General features: G+C 38.8%; 2 protein-coding genes and 1 long non-coding RNA gene across 4 annotated transcripts; 1 reads left to right on the top strand and 2 right to left on the bottom strand.

The window, feature by feature from the left end:
• The first annotated feature begins 3,388 nt into the window (after positions 1-3,388).
• Positions 3,389-16,902, top strand: LOC131302092 (amino-acid permease BAT1 homolog). 2 transcript variants are annotated; one of them, XM_058328705.1, is made up of 8 exons: positions 3,389-3,759; positions 4,731-4,991; positions 14,212-14,230; positions 14,345-14,564; positions 14,674-14,855; positions 15,289-15,578; positions 15,665-15,794; positions 16,353-16,902. In XM_058328705.1, exons 1-8 carry the CDS (start codon positions 3,614-3,616, stop codon positions 16,698-16,700), a joined length of 1,596 nt encoding a protein of 531 aa, XP_058184688.1. In that variant the 5' UTR covers positions 3,389-3,613; the 3' UTR covers positions 16,701-16,902. The 2 variants fall into 2 exon arrangements, with proteins under 2 accessions (XP_058184688.1, XP_058184687.1); XM_058328704.1 differs by lacking the exons at positions 3,389-3,759; positions 4,731-4,991 and adding exons at positions 12,329-12,672; positions 12,795-13,055.
• Positions 11,404-12,644, bottom strand: LOC131302093 (uncharacterized). The gene is made up of 2 exons (XR_009191597.1): positions 12,525-12,644; positions 11,404-12,432 (listed from the first exon to the last, which is right to left on the bottom strand). It is a non-coding gene; the product is annotated as an uncharacterized LOC131302093 (long non-coding RNA).
• Positions 16,903-18,921: 2,019 nt separating the features above from the next.
• On the bottom strand, positions 18,922-26,167 carry LOC131302091 (ribosomal RNA-processing protein 14-like). The gene is made up of 3 exons (XM_058328703.1): positions 22,352-26,167; positions 21,977-22,135; positions 18,922-19,531 (listed from the first exon to the last, which is right to left on the bottom strand). The coding sequence occupies exon 1, from the start codon at positions 26,060-26,062 to the stop codon at positions 25,007-25,009; it is 1,056 nt and encodes a 351-aa protein (XP_058184686.1). The 5' UTR covers positions 26,063-26,167; the 3' UTR covers positions 18,922-19,531; positions 21,977-22,135; positions 22,352-25,006.
• Between the last annotated feature and the right edge of the window lie 909 nt (positions 26,168-27,076).

Raw genomic sequence — 27,076 nt, 5'->3', positions numbered from 1 at the left:
CCCTGCAAAAGACTTAAGAACCGACTACCTACTAAGAGACAAATGACATTAGTACCGCCGGCTCGTGGTAGCCCGGCAACAAAAATTATTATGAACAAGTATTTAAATCCACCGAATCGTCACGTGATTGAACGGGTACTACTTTTCTCCCCATGTTTCACTCAAAGCGCCGTAGAACGAGTCATACAACAACTTTGAGTTAGAGACATGTGGCTATACCAGACCATCAAAAGAGAAAAACAAAAACAAAAACAAAAAAAACAAACCAAAAAAAAACTAGAATGCCAAGCTCAAACATTTTCAGTCAAACATGGATTTCGAACATTGATTGTGCCTTTAAGAGCTATTACCACGAGCATATCACTCCACTCCAAAATCTTGGTCAAAAATTGAATTCGGCCATACCACAAAAATAGATACTTTGAGTAAAGTAATTGCCGAAGTCGTTTGAGAAATTTAAGTTCAACAAAGTGAGCATTCCAAACTATATTGAGTTTCAGACTGTTGCCAAAATCTACAATGTAAGGATGGTAAACCAAATCAAAGTCATCAACACCAAGAAAATCAATATGTTCCACTCCCACAAAATCTTGGAATGGTGGAGACTCAACAGGAGTGCCGACAACATATACAGAATTCTCATGAGGAGAACATTGGACATTAAACTCATCACAGCATTCTAACTCCGAGAGTTTTTTCGAACCTAAACCAACCTCTTCAACAATGATAAGTGGCTTTATTTCCTCTTCCTCAACATTTAAGTTGGCCTCTTCAACATTGACATCATAAACCCAAGATTCAGAATTTTCGGCCAATTGATCAAAGTAATCCCAATTTTCATTAGCGGTTTTATCCGAAAATACACCATCAAACATCTTATCTACAAGCTGACGCATTGTAGAATTTAAACTCTTATAGAAAATGGGAATAAGGTGCCTTGTTTCACAGCAATGCTGCGACCAATAGAATATGGGATATCTAAACCGCCACCAACAACATGCAAAAGGCTCTTCATCAAGTTGATAAAAATTTACGATTTCATGTAGCAGCATATGAGTCTCATAAATTGGGGAAAACTTTTTGAAAAACTGATTTTCCATATCTTGCCATGTAACTATTGATCCTGGGTTCAATGAATCAAACCAACTCTTAGCCCTATCTTTCAAAGATGATGGAAATATCTGAAATAAGGCCACTTTATCATTCATGCAAAGCTCCTCAAGTTCTACGATGTGCGCACATGGATTTTCAAAGGCTAAGCCATGAAAAGGGGGCAACACTTGAAGCATGCTCGGCTTAGCACTAAAAACACTGGCGGTTGCCATTCTACTACAAAGATAAAAGTATAAATTAAAAACAAAAGATGGAATACTTACAGTGCGGTGTAAAACAATACCTCCAAGTTAGCTACCAATTGACTCCCCGGCAACGGCGCCAAAAATGCTTGCTCGACCAAAGTGTGTCGTAGTAAAGAGCGCCCCAAGCGTAGGGCTAGGTCAGTTGTAGCATAATAAACTCGGAAGTCCGAGGTCGAATCCACAGGGAGCCAATGGAGCTAGGCTGGAAAGTTTGCTTTACGAAGGGTTTTTAGCGTTAGGACCGCCAACCTTTAGTTTGGCTTTGAGACGGCCAACTTTTGAGTGATGAAAATTCTCTCTACCTCCTAACTTTAATTGAAAACGAAGATTGACTAGAAATTAAAAGCGGCAAGGTCTAGGGGTTCATTCCGCCCATAACTTAGGCCGTTTAATTCTTCTCTTTGATAACTCAAGTGAGAATCGAAGTCATTCGATCTCACTCGGAAGATTTAACTATGAAAATCAAGTTTAACTCATACAACGGGGTTTGGAAATGGATGAAAACTCGTTTAGGCATTTTATCGAACACAAAGAGAGCCATGGTTTCAAGCATTGGGTGTGCCAAGAGACTTGTCTACACCCAATCAAAGAAGTTAACATCTCTAGATTTAGACCAAAGATTAGAGCTTAACAAGTTCTTTGAGGCATTTTGGCAAACACATAGAGTGACATAACTCCAAGCATTACATGTGGCAAGAGATCAAGTCCTTGTCTACACATAATCAAAGAGGTTAACAACCCTAGGTTTTGTTACATAAAAATGAACTTAATTCATTCACAAACCACATTAAGCACAAGAAATGAGAGAAGCCATTAAACTACCTAAATCATGGGGTAGAAATTACCCCATGACCAAGCCTTGAACACTACTCACCCTTAGTGGGTGTAAACATGAAGGGAAATGAGGAAAGATACGAAAACATTCACAAAAACGAAAATAAAAACTAGATTAAGAAAGATCTTGAGTTAACTTACAACTTTAATGAAGAACACAAGCCTCCAAACCCTAGAAATCAACCTCCTTTGAAAAGAGAATGAGAGCTAAGAAGAGGAGGGGGGTAGAGAGAGAAGTGAAATTGAAGGATCTCTATCCCAATCAGGTCTGGGGGTATTTATAGCCCCTTAAAAATGAGCTACAAAGGTCTTAAATGCTCCTAAAAAGCTACAAAAGTCGGGCACAAAAAGCAGATTTTTTCCAGGTTGTATCGGTACCACGAAATCTCGGTACCGGTACAAGTCTTGTTTCTCAGCATTTTGAAACAAATCTGTCCGAGTTGTACGGGTACCACAGATCCACGGTACCGGTACACTGCTGGCAGAAAACTTCCAAATTGTTTTCTTCTTTCCAACGGCCATTTTGATGCCCCGAATAGCCTTCGACCCTTCTTTACATGCTCCTTGGGACTCGGTGGCGGGATGCCACATGGTCTTGGCTCTTTGGATGCTTTCGGGTTGTTCTCCTTAGCGTTCAAAACGTCTTATTTCCACATTTTACCTATAACTCATAAAAACACAACCTCCGTGCAATATCATCTAAATAAAGCAAGTTACGCACGTGAGAGTGACAAAATAGGGATCGATAAGCCCATTTATTTACACTGTTGAGAGCTTATCAAAAATAAGTATTGAAATTATATATATAACCTTGAAAATTTTTATATTGGCAAATAAACGCGTAAAGAATTATTAATTATAATTAATTATAGGTTCGCGAGCCTAAATGAGTTGAATACTATAAAGTTCAGGCTCGGCTAATTTATCAAATGAGCCTAACATTAAGGTTCAAGAGTGGTTCATTAATAGACGAATCAAACTTGAACGAACCCTTACTGGGCCAAACCTCGAACAGTTCACGAATGGCCTAGTTTATATATAGTGCTAGTTGTGGATCGTAATGTGATGAGTGAGGGTTTTATTTGCATTAAAATTCAAAGTGAGGCGGTGTCAAGTGATATTGCGACGCAAGTATAGGGAACCAAAGTGTAAATAGCCCTAATTAGTTGTAACCTCCTCCCACAAACTAGCAACTCGGTCAAAAACCCTTTCCGCCTCTGATCTCATCCCACGCCCCCCGCCCTGAAAAAGGCCTCATCGATGTTTGACTGTTAGATCGAATCAAATCGTAGAAGTAAAAAACTCTGCGTGCTGGTAGGCGGTAGGCCTACGTGTGTGCAATGTATATTAATCCCAAGAGGCGAATATGTGAACGAATCCTTCTCCGGCGAACAGTTGGTGGTTTTGGGGGGTGAGAAAAAATGGAAGACGGAATTAGGGATTTTTCGGAAGACGGAGGCGCGTGCGTCCCGCTCATTCCGGAAGGGATCGAGGCGGATGGGGTTTCCTACGACGATGCCCGGTTGAATCAGCTGGGTTACAAACAAGAACTCCGTCGCAGTCTCTCGTACGTATTACTACTACTACTACTCTTCGCCCTTTTTGCAATCTCCTCGATTTTGATTCGTGAAATTATTCTCCGTTTTCCAAATGCACCATCCGTTTTAATCTCAACTTTTGGATGTTGATTGCCCCTTTCGAAATGGATCGTTCCGTTTTCCAGATTCTAAAAACTTCTGTGCAGTTCAAGCAAAATGATCTGTCGCTACTTTTATGTTTTCAGAAAATGTAGCTACTGTTTGTAATGCAGAATCATTGACTGTTTGGTGTAAAATAACCCGAAGATATTATGGGGTCAAGGCCGGCCGTAACAGTTCTTTGGCATTGGCCCAGTCTCCACCGAATAATCTTTCCCGCTCGATATTTTGAGTGGTGGGCTTTACTGTCAATGAATACAAGAATCTAGAAAGGGCTAAGAAAAGTGCTCGAGTGTAACTATCAAGCTTGATCCTGTTTTGAAATCTGAATTTTTCATTCTTGATCCTGTTTTGAAATCGGATTTTGTCATTGTTCCGTCAGAAGTTTCAGTTTCAATTTATTACTAGTGCTACTTACACTGCCACATGTCCAGATCACAATGCAACATTCTCTCTCCTCTTGTTTAATTTACAGTATTACTCGTGCAATTATGCATGATTATGTGAATATATATGCAACTTTATTTTAAGTGGATGTTTCCGGTAGTAAAAATTTTGTAAATTTTTATTTGTGGGTGGAAAATTGTTAGGTGTTTCTGCTGAAATAATACTCTTTCCGTCTCAATTTTATTTGAGTTTTCAAGAACATTCTTCATGATAGTGTACTTTTTTTCAACGCATAGCATTTTAAGAGAGAAAAGGCATTAAGAAAGTTTTTACCAGCCAACATAAAAGTGGAAACAAATTTGTTTCCGTAGTACTCATTTTTTTTGTTACTATTTGTTTGTAATATAAATTATCTGTTAACTAAACTAGAATATGCACTTGTTGTGTACTGTAGGGCCATATCAAACTTTTCGGTGACGTTTACAATCGTATCGATACTGACCGGCCTAACCACGACTTTTAACACTGGGCTGACCTACGGTGGGCCCGTCACGATGATATGGGGTTGGCCCATAGTGGGCTTGCTCACTCTCGTGGTCGGCCTCTCCATGGCCGAGATCTGCTCCGCCTATCCCACCTCCGGTGGCCTCTACTTCTGGAGCGCTAAACTCTGCGGGAACGACTGGGGCCCACTCGCCTCTTGGCTCACTGGCTGGTACGTACCCACTTACCTACATTTTTAGTATGGGAAAGTCTTCAATACACACCCCTTTAAGGTGTGTACCATATGCACGTATTGTGTAGTTCATATTGTGCCACCTCATAGAAAATTACTTGTAGGACCGGTCATTCATAACATTTTATTTCGTATCGTAACTTTTATATTAAAAATTCGTAACTTTTCAATAATATGATTCGTAACTTTTTAGTAATAAATTCGTAACATTTTGGGATTCATAACATTTTGATGTATTTTAATAAGAGTGCATATGATACACACCCAAATAAGGGGTGTGTATTGTAGCACTTCCCTTTTAGTATTATTAGCGGTAATTAAGTCCTACTATCGGTACCCATAGCATCCACACTGATGGGCACGGACGGGCACGCGGGGTCTGCTCTAAGTCCCACACCGATGAACCTGAAATCTGAATGAAAAAATTGGAAGATTGGATCGAGTACTTGTACATGTCAGATTGAGTTGATTTTTTTCAAGCCCACTCAGTTGCTATTTTAAAATTATTGAACGGCTCAGATCATTCGTGCAGGATCCATCGTGAGCCTGTACCCCATCGGCTATGGTATCTAGAGCTTTAATGGTAATTAATTAGCAATAGCCTCGTAGATACATTACTGTCATGCAATTATTTCTGCGTATTAAGTGTTTTTACACCTGCCTATTTATATAGGAGTAGGGGTTTATTTTCTTCTCACAAACACAAGAGATTAAAGAAATAGGTTCCCTTCTTAATTGTTTCAAATCCTTTCCCCTCTTTTTATCCCAAAAAAAATGAAACATCCCAATTCAATTGGGATAACATCCGCAAGTACAGATATAGACAGGCGTCACACGATGGCCTTGTGGACCGGGCACGATGTGTCTGACACTAAACAAACTTCTTTGCTAGCCCGACAAACTGATCAGGGCAACGAGTATTTGCAATGCGAGCAAGAGAGATTAGGTAATTAATTGAGCCACAGAGTTGGAAGTAAACGATAACAATCGTAAACGGAAGCTCGAAGTAAGCAACAAGTAAAGGTACTAGACCTGCACAAATGAAGGCATTTGCCGCATTTCATTAGTCAACTCAAAGCATTACAAGCATTGAACTTAGTTTCAAAGTAGACGACAACTAGACCATGGCTACTTAAGTTTACAAACTCGAGTAGGAAGAGCACGTACCTAACCACCCTCTAGGCATTCTAGGTTTTTTCCTATGTGGCAAGAAGAAACATGGGATATGTTTGAAGAAGTGACTAAAAGTGTACCAAAACAAAATATTTACAAGACTTGTACATGAATCAAGTCTCAAAATACACAAGTGACCATCCAACATAAGCCTTGAAGTTGCTTGACCGGGGCATGGATGTCATGCATGGCTTGCACGGGAGGAACAAATGTGTATGAGCATCACGGGCATGCCGTGACAACAAGTTATATGTGGATCCTGAATTTCCATGCAAAGGTTTCTTAGCATCGAAAATAAGAAAACCAATATTTTACTAACTTGCGGGTTCGTGAGAGAGAGAGAAACGAAATTGCTGATGTAACGCAATTCATTGTCTCCGATATGCAATGAAGTATTACTAGGATAACTTCTCATTTTTCTCGTTCTTGATAATTGAAGCCGAAGTTTGTATAATTGTATTGAAATTTTGGTTTGCGTTATTCAAGAAATATTGTACGTAATCGAGTGCCATAGATCATATGGCCGTTTGGCTTGTGATAAACTGTAGCTTCCTTTGCCTTTTTTTTTTCCTCCCATATTGAATCCCTATCCTAGTCTAGAGAGGAAAGATAAGCTGGCCCAAAAACTCGAGTTAAAAAAGAAAACGAGAGGAAAGGAAAGGAAAGGGAGGAGGTGGACACTGACCCTTACCCCCTTAACTTTTGTTTTTGTTTTCTTGCCTAGATGTATCTATTAGTATTTTACTTATCATGCTCAATGGAAGTTTCGAACCCATCCCCGAGCCGGCCTTGACTTAATTGGGCTGACAAATATATAAAAACGACCATTATAGGCCCATCAAGAACACATGAGGTCTTATTGGATCAATGTCTTGATCTCCTTTCATAAGAGGCTGGAAAGATGGCCCATGATTCATTCGGATTCTTCTCCAGCCCTCTGGCACTGCAACCTAGTGAAGAAAAGGCCGCTCTGGTAATTGATTTCACTTGCATTTTATCACGCAAAAGTAGTAGTAACTTGGAAAATGCTCACTAGTTTTCTAAACTTTTTTTTTTTTTTTGTACAAATACTCAACCAGAATACTACGGCCTCGGACTCAATGTTCTAAAAGTCAGTTGCCTAGGACGACTACTCCCTGCCTAGGCGCTAGGCGGTGGTCCAACGCCTAGATTAGGCAGCCGACTAGTAGGTGCCTAGTCTCCGACTGAGCGCCTAGTCCCTGATTGGGCGCATAGGCGGCCAACTAGTTAGTGCCCATCGACTTTTAGAACATCGCGCAGACTTTGTGAAAGACTGTTATGACCTGAACTTTATGTTTCTATTTCTGTACTCCACTATTTATTTTTGCTGTGATACTGGATCTTACATGGTAAAGGACGAAGGGGGGAAGAAAAAAAAAAGAGGACAGGGAAGTACAGGAAACGAAACAAAATATATATATTTTTTAAATTAACTTGGTTGCGTGTTAAAAAATGGACGTGTATAGGTTAATCTTATTTCTATTTCATTTCTTTTGACAAGTCTAAGTAATATTTTTTGTTCTACTAACATGAATTTGTATAGGTTAACTAAAGAGCTAGCAAACTAAATGATTTTATACAAGAGAATCATGTTCTGAGAAACGATATAATACTATTTCAAGTCTTCTTTTCATGCAATAAATATTTTGGTACCTATGGGAAACATGGACATTTGTATATACGCTATATCACATGTTCTTCTATTTCATTTTTTTCTGATAAATCCGGCACAAGATAAATTTCGTAGCTTAACTAAATACTAGCTAGAAAAGGGGTGTTAGTATTATACATTCGTACAAGAGAATCATGTCCTGAGAAAAGAGACAACGGTGAAACTCTTTTTAGGTCCCCCTCCCTCTCGTGGAATATGAATAGCCCAATAGGCTTTGCTTCCATTTTAGAGTAGTCAACTCAAAACCCTTCGTTTTCACATGGGTGTTTTGGTATACCAGACTTTTAATTTGCACGTTCCTAACATACTTTTCTTGTTCTGACTTCGATCGATAGCTGTTCAAATCGATAGCTGTTCAAAAATTTCGAATGGGGGATGAAGCTGTGCTGTGGTGTGCGCAGCACCATGTTGCGTACGTTCGAGCCATCGGATCGTGCATCCGACGGCTCAGATCTCATCTCGGCAATGAACGGCTCTCGATCATTGGTTGCCGAGATGAGATCTGAGATCGTCGGATGCACGATCCGACGGCTCGGAGGTGCGCAACACGGTGCTGTGCACCTCACTGCACAGCACCAACCTGAAGTCCCAAAAATTTCAACCCCTTTCATCTTTTCTTATTTGGATTCGACTTCTCTGCAATTGGTATACAGTTCAATCTGGATCGTTCATTATCAAAAAAAAAAAAAAAATTTCTGGATTGTTTATATTGACAATTAATAGTTCACATCTGTTAAATCTTTTATCGATAAAAGTAAATTATTACCGGTAAAAGATTCAAAACAAAATCTGGACCATTGAAAACCCTAACTGGTGATTGCGATTACTTTGACGGCAGACAAGCCAGATTCTCCTTATTTTTCCCTCTGATTGTGAGAAGAATTTTGGATGCTCATACAGCACCGCACAATTTCAAAAGGTACCTACCGTATACACATTACCAACCGACTTGAATTATTGTTTGGTCAAATACCAATATATAAGTACGCCAATTAACTCAATTTATATATAGACTAATAAAATTCAAGATTAGTAATCACACGACAAGTAGCATCTTTTATCCGTGTGGAAAATTGCTAATGAATTGCGAGGTTGTGGTGTCCACATTTTAGACCTATCCATTGCTTTCAATACAATCGCATAAAAGGGTCCTAACTGTATATCCATTCCCCTTATCATAAAAATAAATAACTGTATAACCTTTCCATTTTTATTAGGGGTGAGGATAGGGAGAACCGGACAAGCCATTAAGTTGGATATTGATTTTCGGGTCGAGGATAGGGACAAGTCATTAACCCGGATATTGGGATAAATTTTTGGGTGCCCAACAGATACCCGTCGGCGATTCCAGCCATCCAAATGTGTTTTGGATGGTCCGGATTTATTCCCTCACCCGACCTCTCTCTTCTATTTTTTTTCTCTAAATTCAGACTGTCCAAAACACGTTTGGACGGCTGAGATTACCGTTGGAGTACCACATGTGTGGTATCCACCCAGCACCCAAAACCTTCTCGGATTTATTTATTTATTTATTTATTTGGGATACTGGATTTTCTTACCCAAGTGTGCGTGCGTATCTTTTCTTTTCTGTTTGGCAAGTTATTCGGTGGTTTCCAAATCAGTCACGACCACGCATTTACATGGACGCGGGGGCTCTGCTGCCCAGGGTGGGCAGCAGCCCCTACCCACACTCACACACGGCACCATTTCATCAAAGAAAAAAAAAAAACTTTTTCGCTTACAATCTTATGAAGCAGAAACGTGATTATGAGAGCCTTAGAGTTAAAATTTAATTATGTCTCTTTAGAATAATATGATCAGAATAATAAGATCTTCACGTCAATTCAAACGGATTGAAAATTGGAGCACTTAATTTTTTAATCATATTTTTTAATATATAAACAATCTAAAAAATTAAGTGTGCCACTTTTTAATTCGTTTGAACAAGTAGGAATATCTTATTATTTTAATCATATTATTTTAAAAAGATATAATTAACTTTTGTCTATAGGACTCTCATAATCACGTTTCTGATCTACAGGATCCTAAATAAAGAGCAGATACTTAATTATGAGAGTCCTAGAGACAAAAATTAATTATAATGCTTTAGAATAATATAATTAGAATAATAAGATATTCGTACTTGTTCAAACGAATTAAAAAGTGGCACACTTAATTTTTTAGACCGTTTATATATTAAAAAATATGATTAAAAAATTAAGTGCTCCAATTTTCAATCCGTTTGAATTGACATGAAGATCTTATTATTCTGATCATATTATTCTAAAGAGACATAATTAAATTTTAACTCTAAAGCTCTCATAATCACGTTTCTGTTCCATAGGATCACAAGCGAAAGAGTTTTTTTTTTTTTTCATTTGATAAAATGGTGCCGTGTGTGAGTGTGGGTAGGGCTGCTGCCCACCCTGGGCAGCAGAGCCCCCGCGTCCGCATTTTACATACACCAATAGAAAACATTATTCGGTGGTTGGCAAATTATATTGCTCCTGATGATGTGTCGGTCCTCCATCGATCTCAACATTACTCATTTTAATTAATCCTACTTTACTCGTGAACATTATTTTTATTTTTGATTTGTCAGACATACAGGTATAATAATCTTATTCAAATACTCCGTATTAACAATTAAAAAAAATGCGAAAATCACTCTCCATGATCAGATTCTGCATTTTCAAAATAGCACGTAATCCGAGAGGGAAAGACATAAAAAAAGAGAGTTTAACGGCTTATAAAACTGTGATAAAAGCACACATATCATGATTTGTTTGACTTGTAGCAGTTTACCAACTTTATAATAGTGGATTATAAGATCTAGATAGAAGTCATTACTGCTCTAGCTAAAAGATCCAAAAATTTAGGCCAATGGGGGCAGGGTGTGATTGGAGATACACTTTGTGATCTCGTCAATGTGCATGGAAATAATTTTGTTTTGTAACAGTAAAACCGCCGGACCCCGACAGACCGATTTAATTTGAGTGAAAGTTTTACATCACATTGTTTGTGTCGATGAGAGGAATCAATTTTTTTTTTTTTTTTAACTTAGAACGATGAGAGGAATCAATAAATATAAAAATACATAGACAAAAGTTTTAAAAAGTTTATATAAAAGTTTACCTGATTGACCGACTTTTTTGGCATTTTTTCGTATTCGTGGATGAACTTTTTTCAATTTCGATTTATATTTTTTACAGTCCGATTTTTGTTATCTAGACAAACAATGTGATATAAAAAATTGACCCCAATCCAATAGTAAGAATTAAGAGACAACGACAAAAGAGACAGGTAAAAGAATCTGCAAAAGATTAGGTCAAAGGAGGCCGTTATTTTACTTCTCTCTATTAAAAAAAACACATGAATATTACTCACCTCGTGCGATTCTAATAGTGGATCTCACTTTGATCATCAAAATCCTGCATTTTGCAAGACTCAATCTGGATGGATTGTGTTAAGGAGAAATTTTTTCATGGGGTTGTATTTAGACTCACCCCTGGTTATACGAACCAAAACTGCAATAAATGTTTCATTCATCTCAAAAAGATACGGAAGTTCTTTATGAAAAGACGTGTGATTTTAGAAAAATAAAAAATAAAGTACTTGCGTTCTTAATTTGGAGGAATGTGTTAGGGTGAAATTTATTAATGGAGTTGTATGGCCAAAACCGTAAATAGAAGGAATATGAAGTCGTGAAAGGAGACAAAAAAAAAAAAACACTGACTGCTTTCATACAGTTATCTGATCTGATCCAGCGCGTCAAAGATATCATTGGTGGCTTTGTTTGACTGATCTCCCCCCTGAATTATTGTTATTCATACTCCACCTACTCTATTTTAAACATAATTCTCATTTCATAATTTTAATATATTAGTATTTTTTAAGTTTTCATAATATTAATTTATTTTCAAGTGTCAATGCATAAATCTTGATGTATTTTTTTTTTAATTCTTCTCGTTTGGATGGTAAATCCAAAGTGATTAAAGGAGAAGTTAATTTTTCTAAAAAAAATCAAAATCAAGGAGCCAAAGTAGAATATTGGCGTCACCGTAGCCCTTAGGGTCTGACAAAATACGTAATTAGAATCACATTTTCAAACTTGTGAAGGAGACTTTATTTGTGCGTCACAATAGAGCTTGTTGTGCTCATAAGGCGGCCCGATGTCAGAGAGGTATTGGTATATGTTCAGCAAAAATGCTATGAACGCAGATGGATGTGCTGAAGATGTAGCTGAAACCTTTCAGTATATGTGTGCTCCACATTTGTCATACTTTATCTTTTCCAACCGTCATTCCTCCAACGATCCGTAGATTCCAATTTTTTTTTAATCAACGTAGATTCCAATTCCAATTCGCAAAACCATTAACGGTTCTCTCTCTCTCTCTGTATAAATATCTGTTTATAAAAGTATTTGCAGAGACCCAGTAAAGTCTATTCTGATTCTAAAGAATCATTAAGAATACCACAAAGAAGGGAAAGAGAGACAGGGTGCCTCTGATTCATCCAAAGAGCACCCCCACCTCTCTCCCTCTCCCTCTCCCTCTCCCCTTCCCTCCCTCCCTCCCTCTCTCTCTCTCTCTCTCCACACAGAAATATGGGTCTCTCTTTCTCTCTCTCTCTCTCTCGCTCTCCACAGAGAAATATGGGTTGGGCTCGTGGACATGGTGGTGAAGAAAATATGGTCCTCCCATCTCAGGTGCAAAACGGTAACGGCTCAGTGGATACAGGCCAGGCCCGTCTACGCGAGCTCGGCTACAAACAAGAACTCAAGCGTGATCTCTCGTAAATTCCCCCACCATATTTCCCCTGGTTTTTCTGTTTACTATTTTGGGCCAATGACTTCTTGATAGTAAAAAGAGGATTTTGTTTTGTGGGTGTTGTTCCGAATTTGATTTTATTTTCAGGGTCCTATCGAATTTCGCATTTTCGTTTTCAATCATATCGGTGCTAACCGGAATAACCACACTGTACAATACGGGGCTTACTTATGGTGGACCAGTTGTATTGGTATACGGGTGGCTAATTGCTGGTGCTTTCACCATGTTTGTTGGGTTGTCTATGGCTGAGATTTGCTCTTCTTACCCAACTTCTGGTGGGCTTTACTATTGGAGTGCCATGCTTGCTGGCCCTGATTGGGCTCCCTTTGCCTCCTGGCTCACTGGCTGGTAATTGACATTTCTATTTTATAGCCATTTTTATCACTCATTCAATTCTGCAACCCCATTCAACAGTTTTGTCATAATTCAGCACCTTCCTATATTTGGTGCTGTTATCCAAGATTTGCAAACACTTGTACCAGTGTAACCAGTCTCATGGATATGGGAATGGGACACGCGTCAGCCATGTGTTAGATTTTGTATCTTTTTTTCTTTTTTTTTGGCTAATCTAACTAGGTCACATAATGCGCGTGTGTGAGCGAGAGCGTGAAAGCGCCTTTCAAAAATATCCTAAACTACCAGAAGTCGTGACAACGAGGATTGAGAGAGTGAGAGTGTAGAACGAGTATACAGACCAAGGAGTCGTACCAGAGGATTATTAGACCTAGAATCGGACAAGCTGGGACACGTTTGGCACACGTTATGATATGCTAAAAAACTAGGACATGTTCGGGATACATTAGAAGGTCCGAATGCAATTTTAATTGGTGGGCGTGAGGTTAAATTTGTCATGGATGCTCAATTCTTTGTTTATGTAGTGGCTAAGTTGTTTTTGTACTTCCGTAAAATGGATATTGTTTGCTTTTTTTATTCCTAATACAGTAGAAAAATAAGTTTTGATTTCTTTGCATTAATTTGTATTTTATACTTGAACAATTTTAAAGTTTATATTCAACAAGTTTCTTGCATGTCTGTAAAAGAAAGAATGAGCATAACTCTGCACATGAAGACCCCAATTTTTTTTAACTTGTAGATTTCATGCGTGTTGTCAATCTAGGTAAAATGAAGTTCTTTCTATCAGGATCCTGCGATTGGTCGAAAAACATACTCTTCCTAAAACTGTTTTCAGCTTCAGCTGGTTCCCAATTCATTTTCGGGAAAAGAAGGAATAACCGAGAAAAATAGGACAAGACTGAACAAATATGGTGCCATGTGTTTCCCTTTTACTTGTGGATCAATTTGGTATGTGTGATATTAATATAAACCAATGCATCCCCAAATCTTGAGCTACTGATGGTATAAAATGCATTTGTGATATGTTCATTGTTCTGAAATTTGTTAGGTTCAGTATATTGCTGGTCATGCATTGGTTTGATTGCAACCTATTACTACTACTTTGTAAGACGTACTCTGATGCTCGGTGAATTATATCCTTTCCTTGCAGGTTCAACATTGTTGGTCAGGTACATACTGGGAGAATTTCAAAATTCTTGAATATCTGATCTTGAGGGAAAGCTTCCTCTTGCCTACTCGTATTGACTATTAACCGAAATCACTAAACTGACTTTTCTATGCAGTGGGCTGTTACGACAAGTATAGATTTCTCACTTGCAAAGCTGATTCAGGTAATTATTCTGCTCAGCACAGGTGGGAAAAATGGCGGTGGATATACGGCTTCTAAATATGTAGTTATTGCCATACATGGTGGAATTTTGCTCCTACATGCTTTCATAAACAGCCTTCCGATTTCGTGGTTGTCCTTATTTGGACAGCTTGCTGCTGCCTGGAATCTTGTAGGTATGAAGTGTATTGATCTAATATCCCATTTCTTTGTTAATTGTTCTATTTCGTGCTTATATTTGACAAACCTTAGTCATGAACCTTCAATGGACTTTGGTATTTGTAGGTGTCTTTGTTCTTATGATTCTCATTCCCACGGTTGCAACGGAAACGGCTAGTCCTAAATTTGTATTCACTTACTTCAACACTGCTAATGGTGAAGGAATCAGCAGTAAAGTCTATATATTTGTCCTTGGACTCCTGATGAGCCAGTATACCCTTAGCGGATATGACGCATCAGCCCATATGGTTAGTTCCTTTCTCTTCATTACCACCATATTAGCACTGTTGCATACTTGGATATTCCTAAGATAGTCTGATTCTTGAATTGAAAGTGTTAATTTTATATGTGGTTCATCCCTATTATTCTGATAGTAGTAAAATGAAAGGACTTTCTTGGAGTGCAGCATTGTTAGGATTTCGCTTTTTCAGGACCAAAATCTTAGAGATACCAAGAAAAATATTGTTCCTTTTAACATTTTAATTTGAGAAAACATTAGTTGCTTAATAATGATATTGCATGAGGCTAAGTTAAGAACTCAACATTTATGCTGGATTGCTGGTATATTATCTAATTTTGGAATCTACATGCTACTGCCTGTTCCATTCTTGTGGTTGATTAACATTTAACCCAAGTGCTGAAACTAAATCCCTCATGTTTCCACAAACCTTCTTCTTCCAGACAGAGGAAACCAAAAGTGCCGACATAAATGGACCAAAGGGGATAATTAGTGCCATTGGTATATCTATACTTGTTGGATGGGGTTACCTACTAGGTATTACCTTTGCAGTTACCGACATCCCATCCCTTTTGAACACGGATAATGATGCTGGCGGGTATGCGATCGCTGAAGTATTTTACCTAGCATTCAAAAGACGATATGGCAGTGGTGCTGGGGGAATCATTTGCTTGGGAGTTGTGGCTGTTGCTATCTTTTTCTGCGGTATGAGCTCAATTACTAGTAACTCAAGGTAACAAAAGCTTTGCTCATGATTTCTCCTCATAGGACTACAATTCCCTCGTGCACCAACTGATTATGCGAGATATGTCCATTCAGGATGGCTTATGCGTTCTCAAGAGATGGAGCGATGCCATTGTCGTCACTTTGGCATAAAGTGAACAAGCAGGACGTCCCCATTAATGCAGTCTGGCTCTCTGCTTTTATAGCATTTTGTATGGCTCTAACGGTATGGACACCTCTTCTACTGTGAAGTTATGTATCAAAATTTTCCTCGTAAATTTCGTTGTTTTTGGTTGGAGTACCAATCACAAAGTATGCGGAGGCCCCAACAGTTGGTGGAATGAACATGGAGATGAACTGATTTCAATACTCTAAGCAAATAAAATTCTCTTTCGATTTATTATAAATGAAAGAAATCTCTCCTGCTTTCAATATGCTTATTTAGCCATCGCTATTTAATGGACTTTTGTGAGAGGTTCGAGAATTAGCACGCATCAACTCTAATAAGCTGTTAGACCTAGGGTTGACTTAGTGGATAACGTGGTCTCTTACCAGGTGTGAGACCCGGCTTTGAGTTTTTGGTCTGCGAATTGCAGCTTCCATCCCCTATCCCCTCCAATTGTTTGAAACAAAAATGATTTGCTAGACGTGGGGTGGTTTGGCTTCCTAAAATGTTGTTTCGATACATAAGATGAGCCCCTAATCCCACTTCCAAAGTATTTTTATTTTTGTTGTTTTCTTTCTTATGCTAATTTTATCCTTCTTTTTTATGAGCAATTTGCAGTCTCTTGGAAGCTCAGTGGCATTTCAAGCCATGGTATCAATAGCAACAATCGGACTCTACATTGCTTACGCTCTTCCCATATTCTTCAGAATTACTTTAGCTCGCAAGTCTTTCACTCCAGGGCCTTTCAACTTAGGCCGGTATGGGGTCCTAATCGGTTGGATTGCAGTTCTTTGGGTTGCAACCATTTCAGTCCTCTTCTCATTACCCGTCACCTATCCCATTACCGACCAGACTCTAAATTACACACCAGTTGCAGTTGGAGGCCTTCTCCTTCTCACCGTTTCTTCTTGGATCATTAGCGGTCGACACTGGTTTAAAGGTCCCATCACCAACATAAATAACTAACTGATCTATGTTTTGGATACAACTACATTTTCTCTCCTAGAAGAAGCACAGATAATAGCAACGGGTAGTTTCATTGCTTTCATGTTTTAATATCTGCTTATGGTCTCTATTTGTTAGTTCTCATGCTGTATATTCGTTCATGGAGCTCTGAATAAAAGAATTGTACTGCTCAATATTGGTATACAAATTCGTTTTTCATTTACGATTGCTCTCGGGTTTCTCAATTTTGTGCTTTTTTTATGAACCGGGTATAATCTGTTCTGCTCACCCATTACAACCCATTTTGAACCCATTTAAATTCATTCATAGATGAGTTTATGTAAGTTTACCCATTTATAACCAATAATACAATTTGGCGGATTAGGGCGGGTTATAAGTGTGTGGATATGTGTGGGTTTATGGGTCGGGTTCAAAATTGCCAGCTCTACTTTCCCTAGGAACCATCCTCATTGAGCTCAACCCAAGCTGCAACACCCCTACATTCTTCTGCAATCCAAGCTCCATCAGTAATCCATACACCTTTCCCTTTAGCCAGATCCACCATCCGACATCATGAAACTGAATATCCTTTCATTCTCCATTTAGTAAGTACTTGTGTTAAATGGAATACTAAGTTTTGGGTAACAGTATCACCAAGTACAAGGAATCAAGAAATACCACCAGAAGATGCCATAACGACACCAACTACCATACCAAGCACTCGAGCTCCTGGCTACAATTGAACCCTCACTTTCCATATGTTATGCAAACACCAAATAGCCCCACCAAACACAAACGGAGGAGGATCAAAGCGACATCATGAAACTGAATATCCCTTCGATCTCAATTTTGTATGTTAAAACGAAAAGTGTAGTGATTTTCGCACTCCCCTTTTTACTAATCACACTTCCTTTTTTTTTGTTTTTTAGTGTGTTAAGTTACCAAAACACCCTTCCACTTTTCAAAATTTCCTTTTTGTCCTTATTCAAATGAAATGATTTTTGTACAAAGTTTAAGGATATTTTGGTAATTTCACACACTAAAAACAAGAAAAGGAGTATGGTTAGTAAAAAATGGGGTGTGAAAATCACTCCCCGAAACATATGTTAAAGCTCTCCAACCCTTCCATCCATAATGTTGGCGTCCTCCCAGTGATCATATCACTAGCGTTTCAGCCTTCAAAATTAAACGACGTCAATGGAATAGGGAAGAATTTGGCAACATTTTTCATTGAAAAAACGCGTTATGGCCCATCTTCTCAGAGGTCAGCGCGCCCTGGACGGCCTAGCTGACTCCCTCCCTCTTAGCACACTCGAAGCAAACCTCCAAGCCGAATACAATAGCATCCTCTCCTTGGAAGAAAATTTTTGGGCCATCAAATCACGCACTGACTCCTTGAAGGCGATCGAAACACCCGTTCCTTTCACGCCACCACCCTTTCTTGTCGCTGCAATAACAAGTTACTGGCCCTCCGCAATCATTCCGATGAGTGTCTTCACTCCTGCGACGATATCAAGCACAAGCACCATCTGATCCACCACTTTTCGTCCCTCTTTTGCTCGTCCCACACTTCCGGCTGCCCTTCGTTACCATTCCCATCTCTCCCTCCCTACCATGTGACAATGATCTCCATCAAACTCTCTCTCATTCCCTCGCTGGACGAAGTCAAGAAAACGCTTAGGACTTTCAAACCTCGGAAAGCTCCTGGAACCGATGGCCTTCACCCGGGCTTCTTTCAAAAATGTTGAAACGCAATGCAACCCACCAAGCCCTTCTAACCCTCATCAGAAAATGGTTATTGGTTACAGTCATGGACTCAATGATTCAATTGTTGTCTTGTCCTCTGCTACAATGTTGACAAAAGAAAATTTTATTTCTTCTTTCAACGCAATCTCATTTCTTTATTTTTCCTTTTGAAAATGTTTCTTTTTTTTTTTTTTAATCTCTGCATCTCAAATGGATCCTATAAAACACTAAATAGTATATCTATTTTACCATAATACAGATGACGTTTGGGCCACACTATGCCAATCAAGCCAAAAGCTCAAAACCCTCTCTATGTACATCGCAAACCCTCTAATTTAGCTACCGAAAGCTTTTTATCATACATGAGCATGTGGATGCACCTAAGAATCAATATCTACAGAAGTCACCAACCGAAACAGTGAACAACTACCAAATAATTGTATCAGTTTGTACCGGAAAGATAAAAAGACTACTTATAAAATGCAGAGAAGCAAGATAAAAAGAAGGTTGAATTTTCTACATTTTCTAAATATAAATCAACATATGTCACTGAAAGACAAAAATGTGTGCAACTTGAAACTACAAAATTAGCCATTCAGATTTGCAGTCACAATATACAGAGTCAAATCATCCAGCATGCTTCCACACATGCATGGGTGTGCACCCAAATCAATGAGTGTGTAAATGCGCACTCACACGCACGCAGAGAGAGAGAGAGAGAGAGAGAGAGAGAGAGAGAGAGAGAGAGAGAGAGAGGGGTACCATGCATAATATGGCCCCCGGAGGAGTGCTCATAAGTATAGCTTCCAGTCCTAATTCTGCACAAGGACTATAATTTCCATCACGGCATACATCAACAACTTTGTATATCTGAAACGAACCCTCAACAGACAGGGTAAAATGTGGCTGATAAACTTTTCGTTCATGAGATATCTTCAAGGTTGACGTAAGTGTCTCCAGAACTGAAGTAACAAGATGAACTTTTCTATAAGATTGCCGCCAACTAAGAGTTCGTATAAATGAGTTGAAAGTTCTGAGAGCTGCACCAGGGCGAACTGCTGCAACCACTCAATTATGTTTTGGGTAGAAATGACATCATTGACCACCTAAATAGAAATAGGAGTTAGGAGCAGGAAGTTTCGGCATTCAGAAACAATCTGTCAAAAAGGAGACACTACGCAAATCTTCTGCCTATTACATCATTCACCTTGTTCACCCTTCAAGAGTTAATAAGAGCTAGCATATCACTTCCAGCTTTGAATAACACACTACTGGAGATCCAAAGCTTTGCGTTGAAAAATCCGGGAATTCCTTTATCCCCACGAATGGAATATGACAAAGCAAGGAGAGCTTAAACACAGCATTATTATAGGAGGCACTACTACTATTATGGCCCTCTAAAGATTTGTTTATGTATAACAAGAACCTCCATATATGAGAAGAGCATTACATATGCAAAAATAAAACAAAATTAGAAGACTATGAGACCATTCCCAACATTAGAAAGCACCAGCTTCGGACATAAATCTCTCTCTCTCTCATGGAAACCCTACTCTGCGAAGCTACCCACTGATTGAAGGACCTCTGGAAACAGTACTATGTTACACAGATGCAGGTGTGAGTATCGAGTGCGGGTGTTTATCTAAGGGTCGGATACCTAAAGTTTAAAATTTGAGGATACAAGGATATGGATCTAGATTTGCTTCAAGCATTAGATCATATCCATGATCTAATGATCTAATGCTTGAAGCAACAAGAGAAAGAAAGCCATATGTATAGCGTGATGAACACATCAGACAAGAGCTAACTTCCAGACTCCCCTTTCCTAATATAAGGCCCAGTCCCAGAAGAGCTAATCGAGAAGGCAAGGAGGATCGGAAGTCATTCAAGATAGAACGGAATTCGTAGATAGATTGACCAATTACCGGTAAAGGAAGGACAGGTAAGAATGGAATGATATTTTTTATAATTAATTTTTTATATTTTTCAAATTTAATATGTAGAATAATAGATAATTTATGCAATCTAAGTATATTGATTCTTTGTTTTGTGATAAAATCATAATAAAGGCCCATAAAGAATTATGGAATCTATTTTAATTGCCCAAATGTAAAAGCCCAGTAGTTGCCCAACAAGAATAAATAGGTCCATTATACAATTTACAAGCCCAATTCGCAGCCCAAAAGAATAAAATAAAGCCCAAATCGTAAAAGGAAAAAAAGAAGTGGCCGTTCTTTGTCACTCTGTAACATCGACGATCGTCGAACGTCTACCATGCTTCCATGCAGTGACGTTTTGTCAGCCAAACCAGGTACCACTCGTCTTTCCTCTTCCTTTCTTCTTCTTCTCCCTCTTGTTCTCTTCTTCTTTTTCTCCTTCTTCTTCGGTGAACCAGACCTGCACAAACAGCTGTGTCTGGATATTTTTGGCCAGATCCCAAATGTATCCCGCACCCACACCGGGGTCTCTTCGCCCAAAACTGGGGGTCCATGTATCATAGTGAAACACTATAGCCAAAACAACGCAACTTGTGCTAGTCTACAATGATTCTCACTTTTTGACGAGTGCTAATCTGCAAGCATTCCTAATTAATCGGAAGGATGAGATAATCAACACCACTAACCAAACCAGCACTCAATGGACCTATATTACACGGACTCGGGAACAAGTATCGGATACGGGTATGTGTCTAGGACTCCAAGTGTCTGCTTCATCCAATTATCTTCTCAAGGACTCAGGAATATTCCATTAATTTCTATTGTCTCGGATAAAAAGCGTCCACAAAACACCTCAGGGCATTTCATGCATAACATAGGAGTTCCACAAAAATTATAAATTACGTTTGCTGGGCGTATTCCAAGTTCCAACTAGATATGTCGGACACAGATTCCACACCCTTATCCTAGTGTCAAGTGTCCGACATGGATATTTTACACATTTACGATGATCCATGTAATATAGCAGCGGATCTAATGGTGAATAATTTACCAAAGAAGAGAGAGAGTACAATGAGAGGGTATTGACTGGTTCTGTATGCGTAATAAGTCCAGGGTATCTTTGCATCATCTTCTCCTTCACTGTCTGGTGGCTATCGAGTAGTCCAGGAATCCTTTATGTGCGGTTTAAAGTGAGGTGGCTCATGCCTTGTTCAATAAGTGAACTTTTCGTTTCTCAGAGTTGCAGTTGCCCAAAGAGGTGCACTAGGAAGGCTTGGCAAAAAACAGCGGTATCAGGTATATGTTTGTGTGAAGAAAGAAAGAGACAGAATGAGAAAGGACGATGGTGATGAGACAGGATATATAGAAAAGATACAGATGAGAGAAGGAAAGTGAATTCTATGTTGGGTGCTAACTGTTAGGGAGATAAAGGGGTAAACCATCAAAAACAGTAAAGGATAAAGAGTGATCAAGACTCAAGAGTATTGAATTTAAAGCACTTCCACCCTCAACACTTCAGAAAAGCCTATAAAGAAATTAAGAAATTGCAAAGAAAAAATTGCAATTTTTAAGGCACTAAAGGAAATCGAAGACATAATCGGAACAGCTCATTACCTCCAGTGCTCTGTTTAATAGAGCGAATGGTAAATTTGTCTGAGCTTGGTATTGCTTCCCACAGAAGACTGAATCAATTGATGATAACCATGAAATAATACTGCAGTGCTCAACTGGATGACGAGCCAATTTACGAACTTTGACAGATTTCTTTACCACCTGCAATGCACGCAAAATAAATTTTTGAAACTAAGGTACACAGATGCAGATGAAACACAAGAAACAAGGCTGAAAGCTTATTGCCAATATATAAGACATTCTAATCCAACTGCAACCAAGCCAAAGTGATTCTGATGAACCACGAAGGCGTAGCCAATATTTTACAGAGGTCATAATAACCTCATGAAAAACATGAGCAACAAAGCTTAGAATCACCTGAAGAATCAATTCTTTTGACTCAATATCTGAAAGAGGAGAAGCGTAAAAACCAAGTAGAATCTCAAGGATGTTGTTCCTGATATATATTTGAGCATCATCATCTGAATCAAGTCCTGCATATAGGAGACAAAGTATCCATAGTCTGTCTGTTCTAAAATTAACTGAGCTGCTCCAGAGAAAATTTGCAAACAATGTTATAGACTGGAACAAATTTCACAGCATCTCCATTGAAGGCGAAATAGTACCAAAGCATACAAATCGATTTTCCTAGAAAACTGTGAGAGAGAAGATTGAGAAGTTTCTCCCATAGATGGAGGCAAGAACTCAATACATTCTATATTAAATATGTCCATGGTAACGTAGCTCTTCCAGTCTGAGAAACTGTGAAACAGAATTCTGGAATAGAACGAAGACATGCTTCTAACACGTTTGTGAAACTGCCCCTCGTATTTCGTGGAAGCTGAAATTAAGTATGACAAAGCAGTAGGTAGAAGCATCAGAAAGTTATCATCCGAGGGCGTATTGCTACACGTTCCATCAGTCACATTGTCATTTGGAAGCAAATATTCATTCATCACATCTGAAAAGAAGTGTCCAAAGACTGAAAGATGGACGGGGCTCAGTTCAGTGAGAAGAAACTACAGCTTAGCTCTAGTCATGCTAGTTTTGCGAATGAAGCAAGAAAGCACTTCTATAGGAGTGTTATGTATCACCCTTGATAGATCCATAGTAAGTAGAAACCAATGGGTGTGCATAACTTTACGTTTATTTGCGACATTAACTGCTTTCAGCAAACGTAGATCTGCAGTATCTAGATCGAAACGCATGGCAAGTTTGATAAGTTGAAAATAAATACTCTCAAACAGAAGAATATCAAAGGGCTTTTCCTCCCTTTCCCAGAAAATGTTGGATGATATTCGTTGTGTATTGGGCTGCTGCAAATATGCTGATAGCATATCGAAAGCACAACCAGCGATCGATAATCCAACCAACAGAGCAGAAAAGTCAGATGATACTTGAAGCGTAGAATCACCTAGGTCAATCTTGGAGAAAATCCAAAGCACCAGTTCGAGCAGGTCACAATTATGCTAAGTTCCGTTGAACAGGAGCAGAAGATAACCAGAGACAGTCTGAAGATTGGAAAACTTTTGTTCTTTTCAGCAATTCACAAGGACGTTATGTCTACCACATAAAGAGAAGATACAAACAATGGCCGCAAAAACATAAAGGTAGACCTCAATTTCAAACACATGAAAAATGCAATCTAAGTTTGTTCATATCAGCAAAAAGGAGCTGACTATCACATTATAGACGAAAAGCTAACACTGCATCTCAAACAATTAAAATTAATCCTTTTGAAATTCTCTTGCACAAACTTTTTATTCACAATGGTTGGTCAAATTAGAGAACATAAAACCAACCAAGCTTTCTGAAATCCCAAAAGTGTAAAACCCAACAATAAATATTCCTTACATGGGTTTCCTTAAGTTTGCCAGTTTTGTCAAATTATTGGATCATAACCCCAAATAAATTCCTTTGGCAAGAATATTAACTAAAATAAAATTTGAAATTTCTAATAGACAGAGTAGCCATATTATTTCAGCAAAACATTAGCCTACTGTGAACTATTTATTAACCTCCTCCAACATCAATTTCATTAAGATTTGAGACTTCACATCAAAGCAAATTCCTTCACAGAAATGATCCTCCATGACTACTGATATATTCGGTAAATAAGATTTCTTTTTCAACGCAAACAATTAACCATGAGCTTCAGAACTGTTTGCACCGTACTCTTTACTGATACAAGTATACAACCCTAGATCCTTCATTCTTACGAATCTTACCCCAGCTATATGAGCTAATTCTCTCTTTGGAATCTCCCTTCGAAATATTCCCAACCACCTCTGCTTTCTACCATATGCTAGAACAGCTATATGCGTTACACAGTGCATTAAGATCACAGTGACAACCAAAAAGAGCATATTAAGAAGAATGTGTTTACCGTAACAAGCATGGCATGAGCTAAAGTTATGCGTTACACCAAGCTCGGTTGCTAACCTGAAAGTTAGAAATAGTAGAGAGAGACAGAGCCAAACTTATTTCATTCTACTACTCTTTTCTTGGCAATGCAGGATGCCTTCAAAACCCCTCTACACGAGAGAAAGATACGCTAATGGGGCAATCCACAAAAACATTACAAATACAGCTTGAGCCTAAAATGGCAACCGAATGTACCACAGTTATGAATTAAGCACCATGACAACAAGCTAACATGCATTTCATATACCCCAAAGTAAATACTTTTAGAGCTTCCAATCTATGTCACTGATGAGATGACTGAGTTTCTTTACATGGTTTTCCATATAATTTCAGGTTCCAATGATTTCAAAGAAACCTCGAATAGCCTTTAACAGGATTAGAAACTAAAACAACGAGATTGAATGCCTCATAGATATGAGAAGTTATCTCAATTCAGTACAACAAGTCAACATTAGCAAATTATCAACTACATGTTAACCTCCCAACTACATCAATCCATTAAACCCATATATCAAATGAAAGTTTATCAACTATCCATCCAGTAAGCAAAACTGATAGTAGTAACTTTAAAGCGAAAATGTAAGAGCACAAACTTTAAAAAAAAAAACCTTAATTCTCGTTAATGTACCCCTCTTTGCGCCCTTCGAACCCCGGCCTCATGAGCTTCTTCTCTCTCTTGGCAATCTTCCTCATCTTTTTCTGATGAATCCTCTCGGCTATATTCCCTGCCCTCTTCTGCTGCTTCTCCCCCTTCACCTTCTCCCTGCTCTCAACCCTCTCCTTCCACTTCTCCGCATTCTTCTCATGCCTCCTCTTCTCCTTACTCATACTCACCTTCAACAACTTGGGATCATCGTGCACTTTATCCCCGGCCGCCCGGCTCGCCGCCGCCTTCCACGAATGCTTCTTCGCCACACCCGGTTCCTTCTTCGCCTCCTCCAACCTCTTTGCCATTTCCAGCTCCTTTTCCTTCGACAACTTCTTCTTCTTCTTGTTCCTCTCTTCCCCGCCTCCTCCAAGCTTCACCTTCCCAAACTCAATCCTTTTACTCGCCTCCGTCACTTCCTTCTCAATCTCCCCCTCTGATTTCCCAATATTACCACCTCTGCCATCACTTTTCTCTCCTTCCGCTTGATCATCATCATCACCACCACCCCTCTTTCTCTTCCTATATTCGTTCTCTCTCTTCTCTCTCTTCTCGCTCCTCCATGCCTCCCCTACGCCGCGGTTCCCTCGCAGCTCCTCGATCCGTCGGTGGAGCCGTTGCCGGAGCTCCTCGTAAGTGACCGACCGGTCAGGAATCCGATTTGGATTCCCGACTGGGTCAGCGCCGTCGCGTCCGTCCTCGGTGGGACCGGGCACTGGTCGGAGGGTTTGTTTGAGCAAGTCGAGGGTGGAGGTAAGGGGGTTTTTTTCGGGGTCGAGGCGGTCGCGGCGGGATTTCTTGATGTTGTCTCTGGTTTGCTGCTTAGCGGCTAGTTTGGCGGATTTGTTGAGGCCTGGGAAGTAGGGCTTGGAGTCGTCTTCGGTGGGGAGGTAAAACTTGGCGGGGATGAGTTGGATTAGGTTGTCGAAGAAGGAGGAGTTCTTGCGGATGAGGTACTTGATATCGGCGGAGGCGAGGGTGGTGGATGGAGGTTGCGCGGTTCTTTGCTTCTTCTTCATTATGGCGCAGAGAGAGAGAGAGAGAGAGAGAGAGAGAGAGAGGGGCTGTATTCGAGGGGCATGGGGAGACGAGGGTTCGAGTTCGGGGTTGAATTTCTTATTCAACAAACCTACAGAAAACGTCCCTCTCCCTCTTCTATACAAGTTTTTTCTTTTCTTTTTTATCTTCCCCATGGCTATGAAATTATGCAGTTGTATCGTAGTCGTTCATCTTTATATTTAATTGTTGAAATTTTTAAAAATTATTTTGATGGAAAAGTTTTTTTTTAATCTCAACCTCTAAAAACATCCTTCGACGATTAAGAACACTTCAACTGCACATCTACCGTTTGGACTGCAAACAAACCTTGTGCTGCCTATGTACTAGGACTACCAGTTTAATTTAGGATATTTTTTTCTTCTAAAAAGTAGTACTCCGTAGTACATCTCTATAGGAGTATTAGGAGGTGTTTCAGGTCGGGTTCTTTTCTTAAAAGTTTTTTTTTTAATTTTTAAATTCAAATATAATGAAAATAAAAAATAATTTTTTAATTTTTCTTGAATCGTATAAAAGATTTCAACAAAATCTATCAAACAAGATTCAACACATAATTTTTTACCTTGAAATTACCTTCTTTTTTCAAAACCTTCTTTTTTTTTAGTTGGAACGCCACCTTATTGTTTAAGGATTTTAAATAAGTTATTTTCTCTAAATAAACTTTTAATTAATATTTGTGAAGAGGTTGATCTGTCTCAAAATCTATATTTTTGTAGATTTTAGTACGTTTAGACAACTCAGTCTATTATTCTTTTCTTAAATTTCTTCCGGAATCTACAAGGAGAATAATTGCCTACAAAATATGCTAAAATTTTTTGATATGTAATTTGGTTTTTCCTTAATATTGTCTCACTTGATTGGTAGTACGAAGTTAAAATGAATAAAATTGAGTTACATTTGTGAATTATTAAATAATATAACTCAACAAACAGCACAAACCAGTCTCGATAAATTTATAACTATAATAAAAATAAACT

This window comes from Rhododendron vialii, chromosome 9a (genome assembly GCF_030253575.1).
Source record: "Rhododendron vialii isolate Sample 1 chromosome 9a, ASM3025357v1".
Classification (NCBI taxonomy): Eukaryota; Viridiplantae; Streptophyta; class Magnoliopsida; order Ericales; family Ericaceae; genus Rhododendron; species Rhododendron vialii.
Note: the sequence above shows the minus strand (reverse complement) of the source record. Positions and strands in the feature narration are given on the sequence as shown.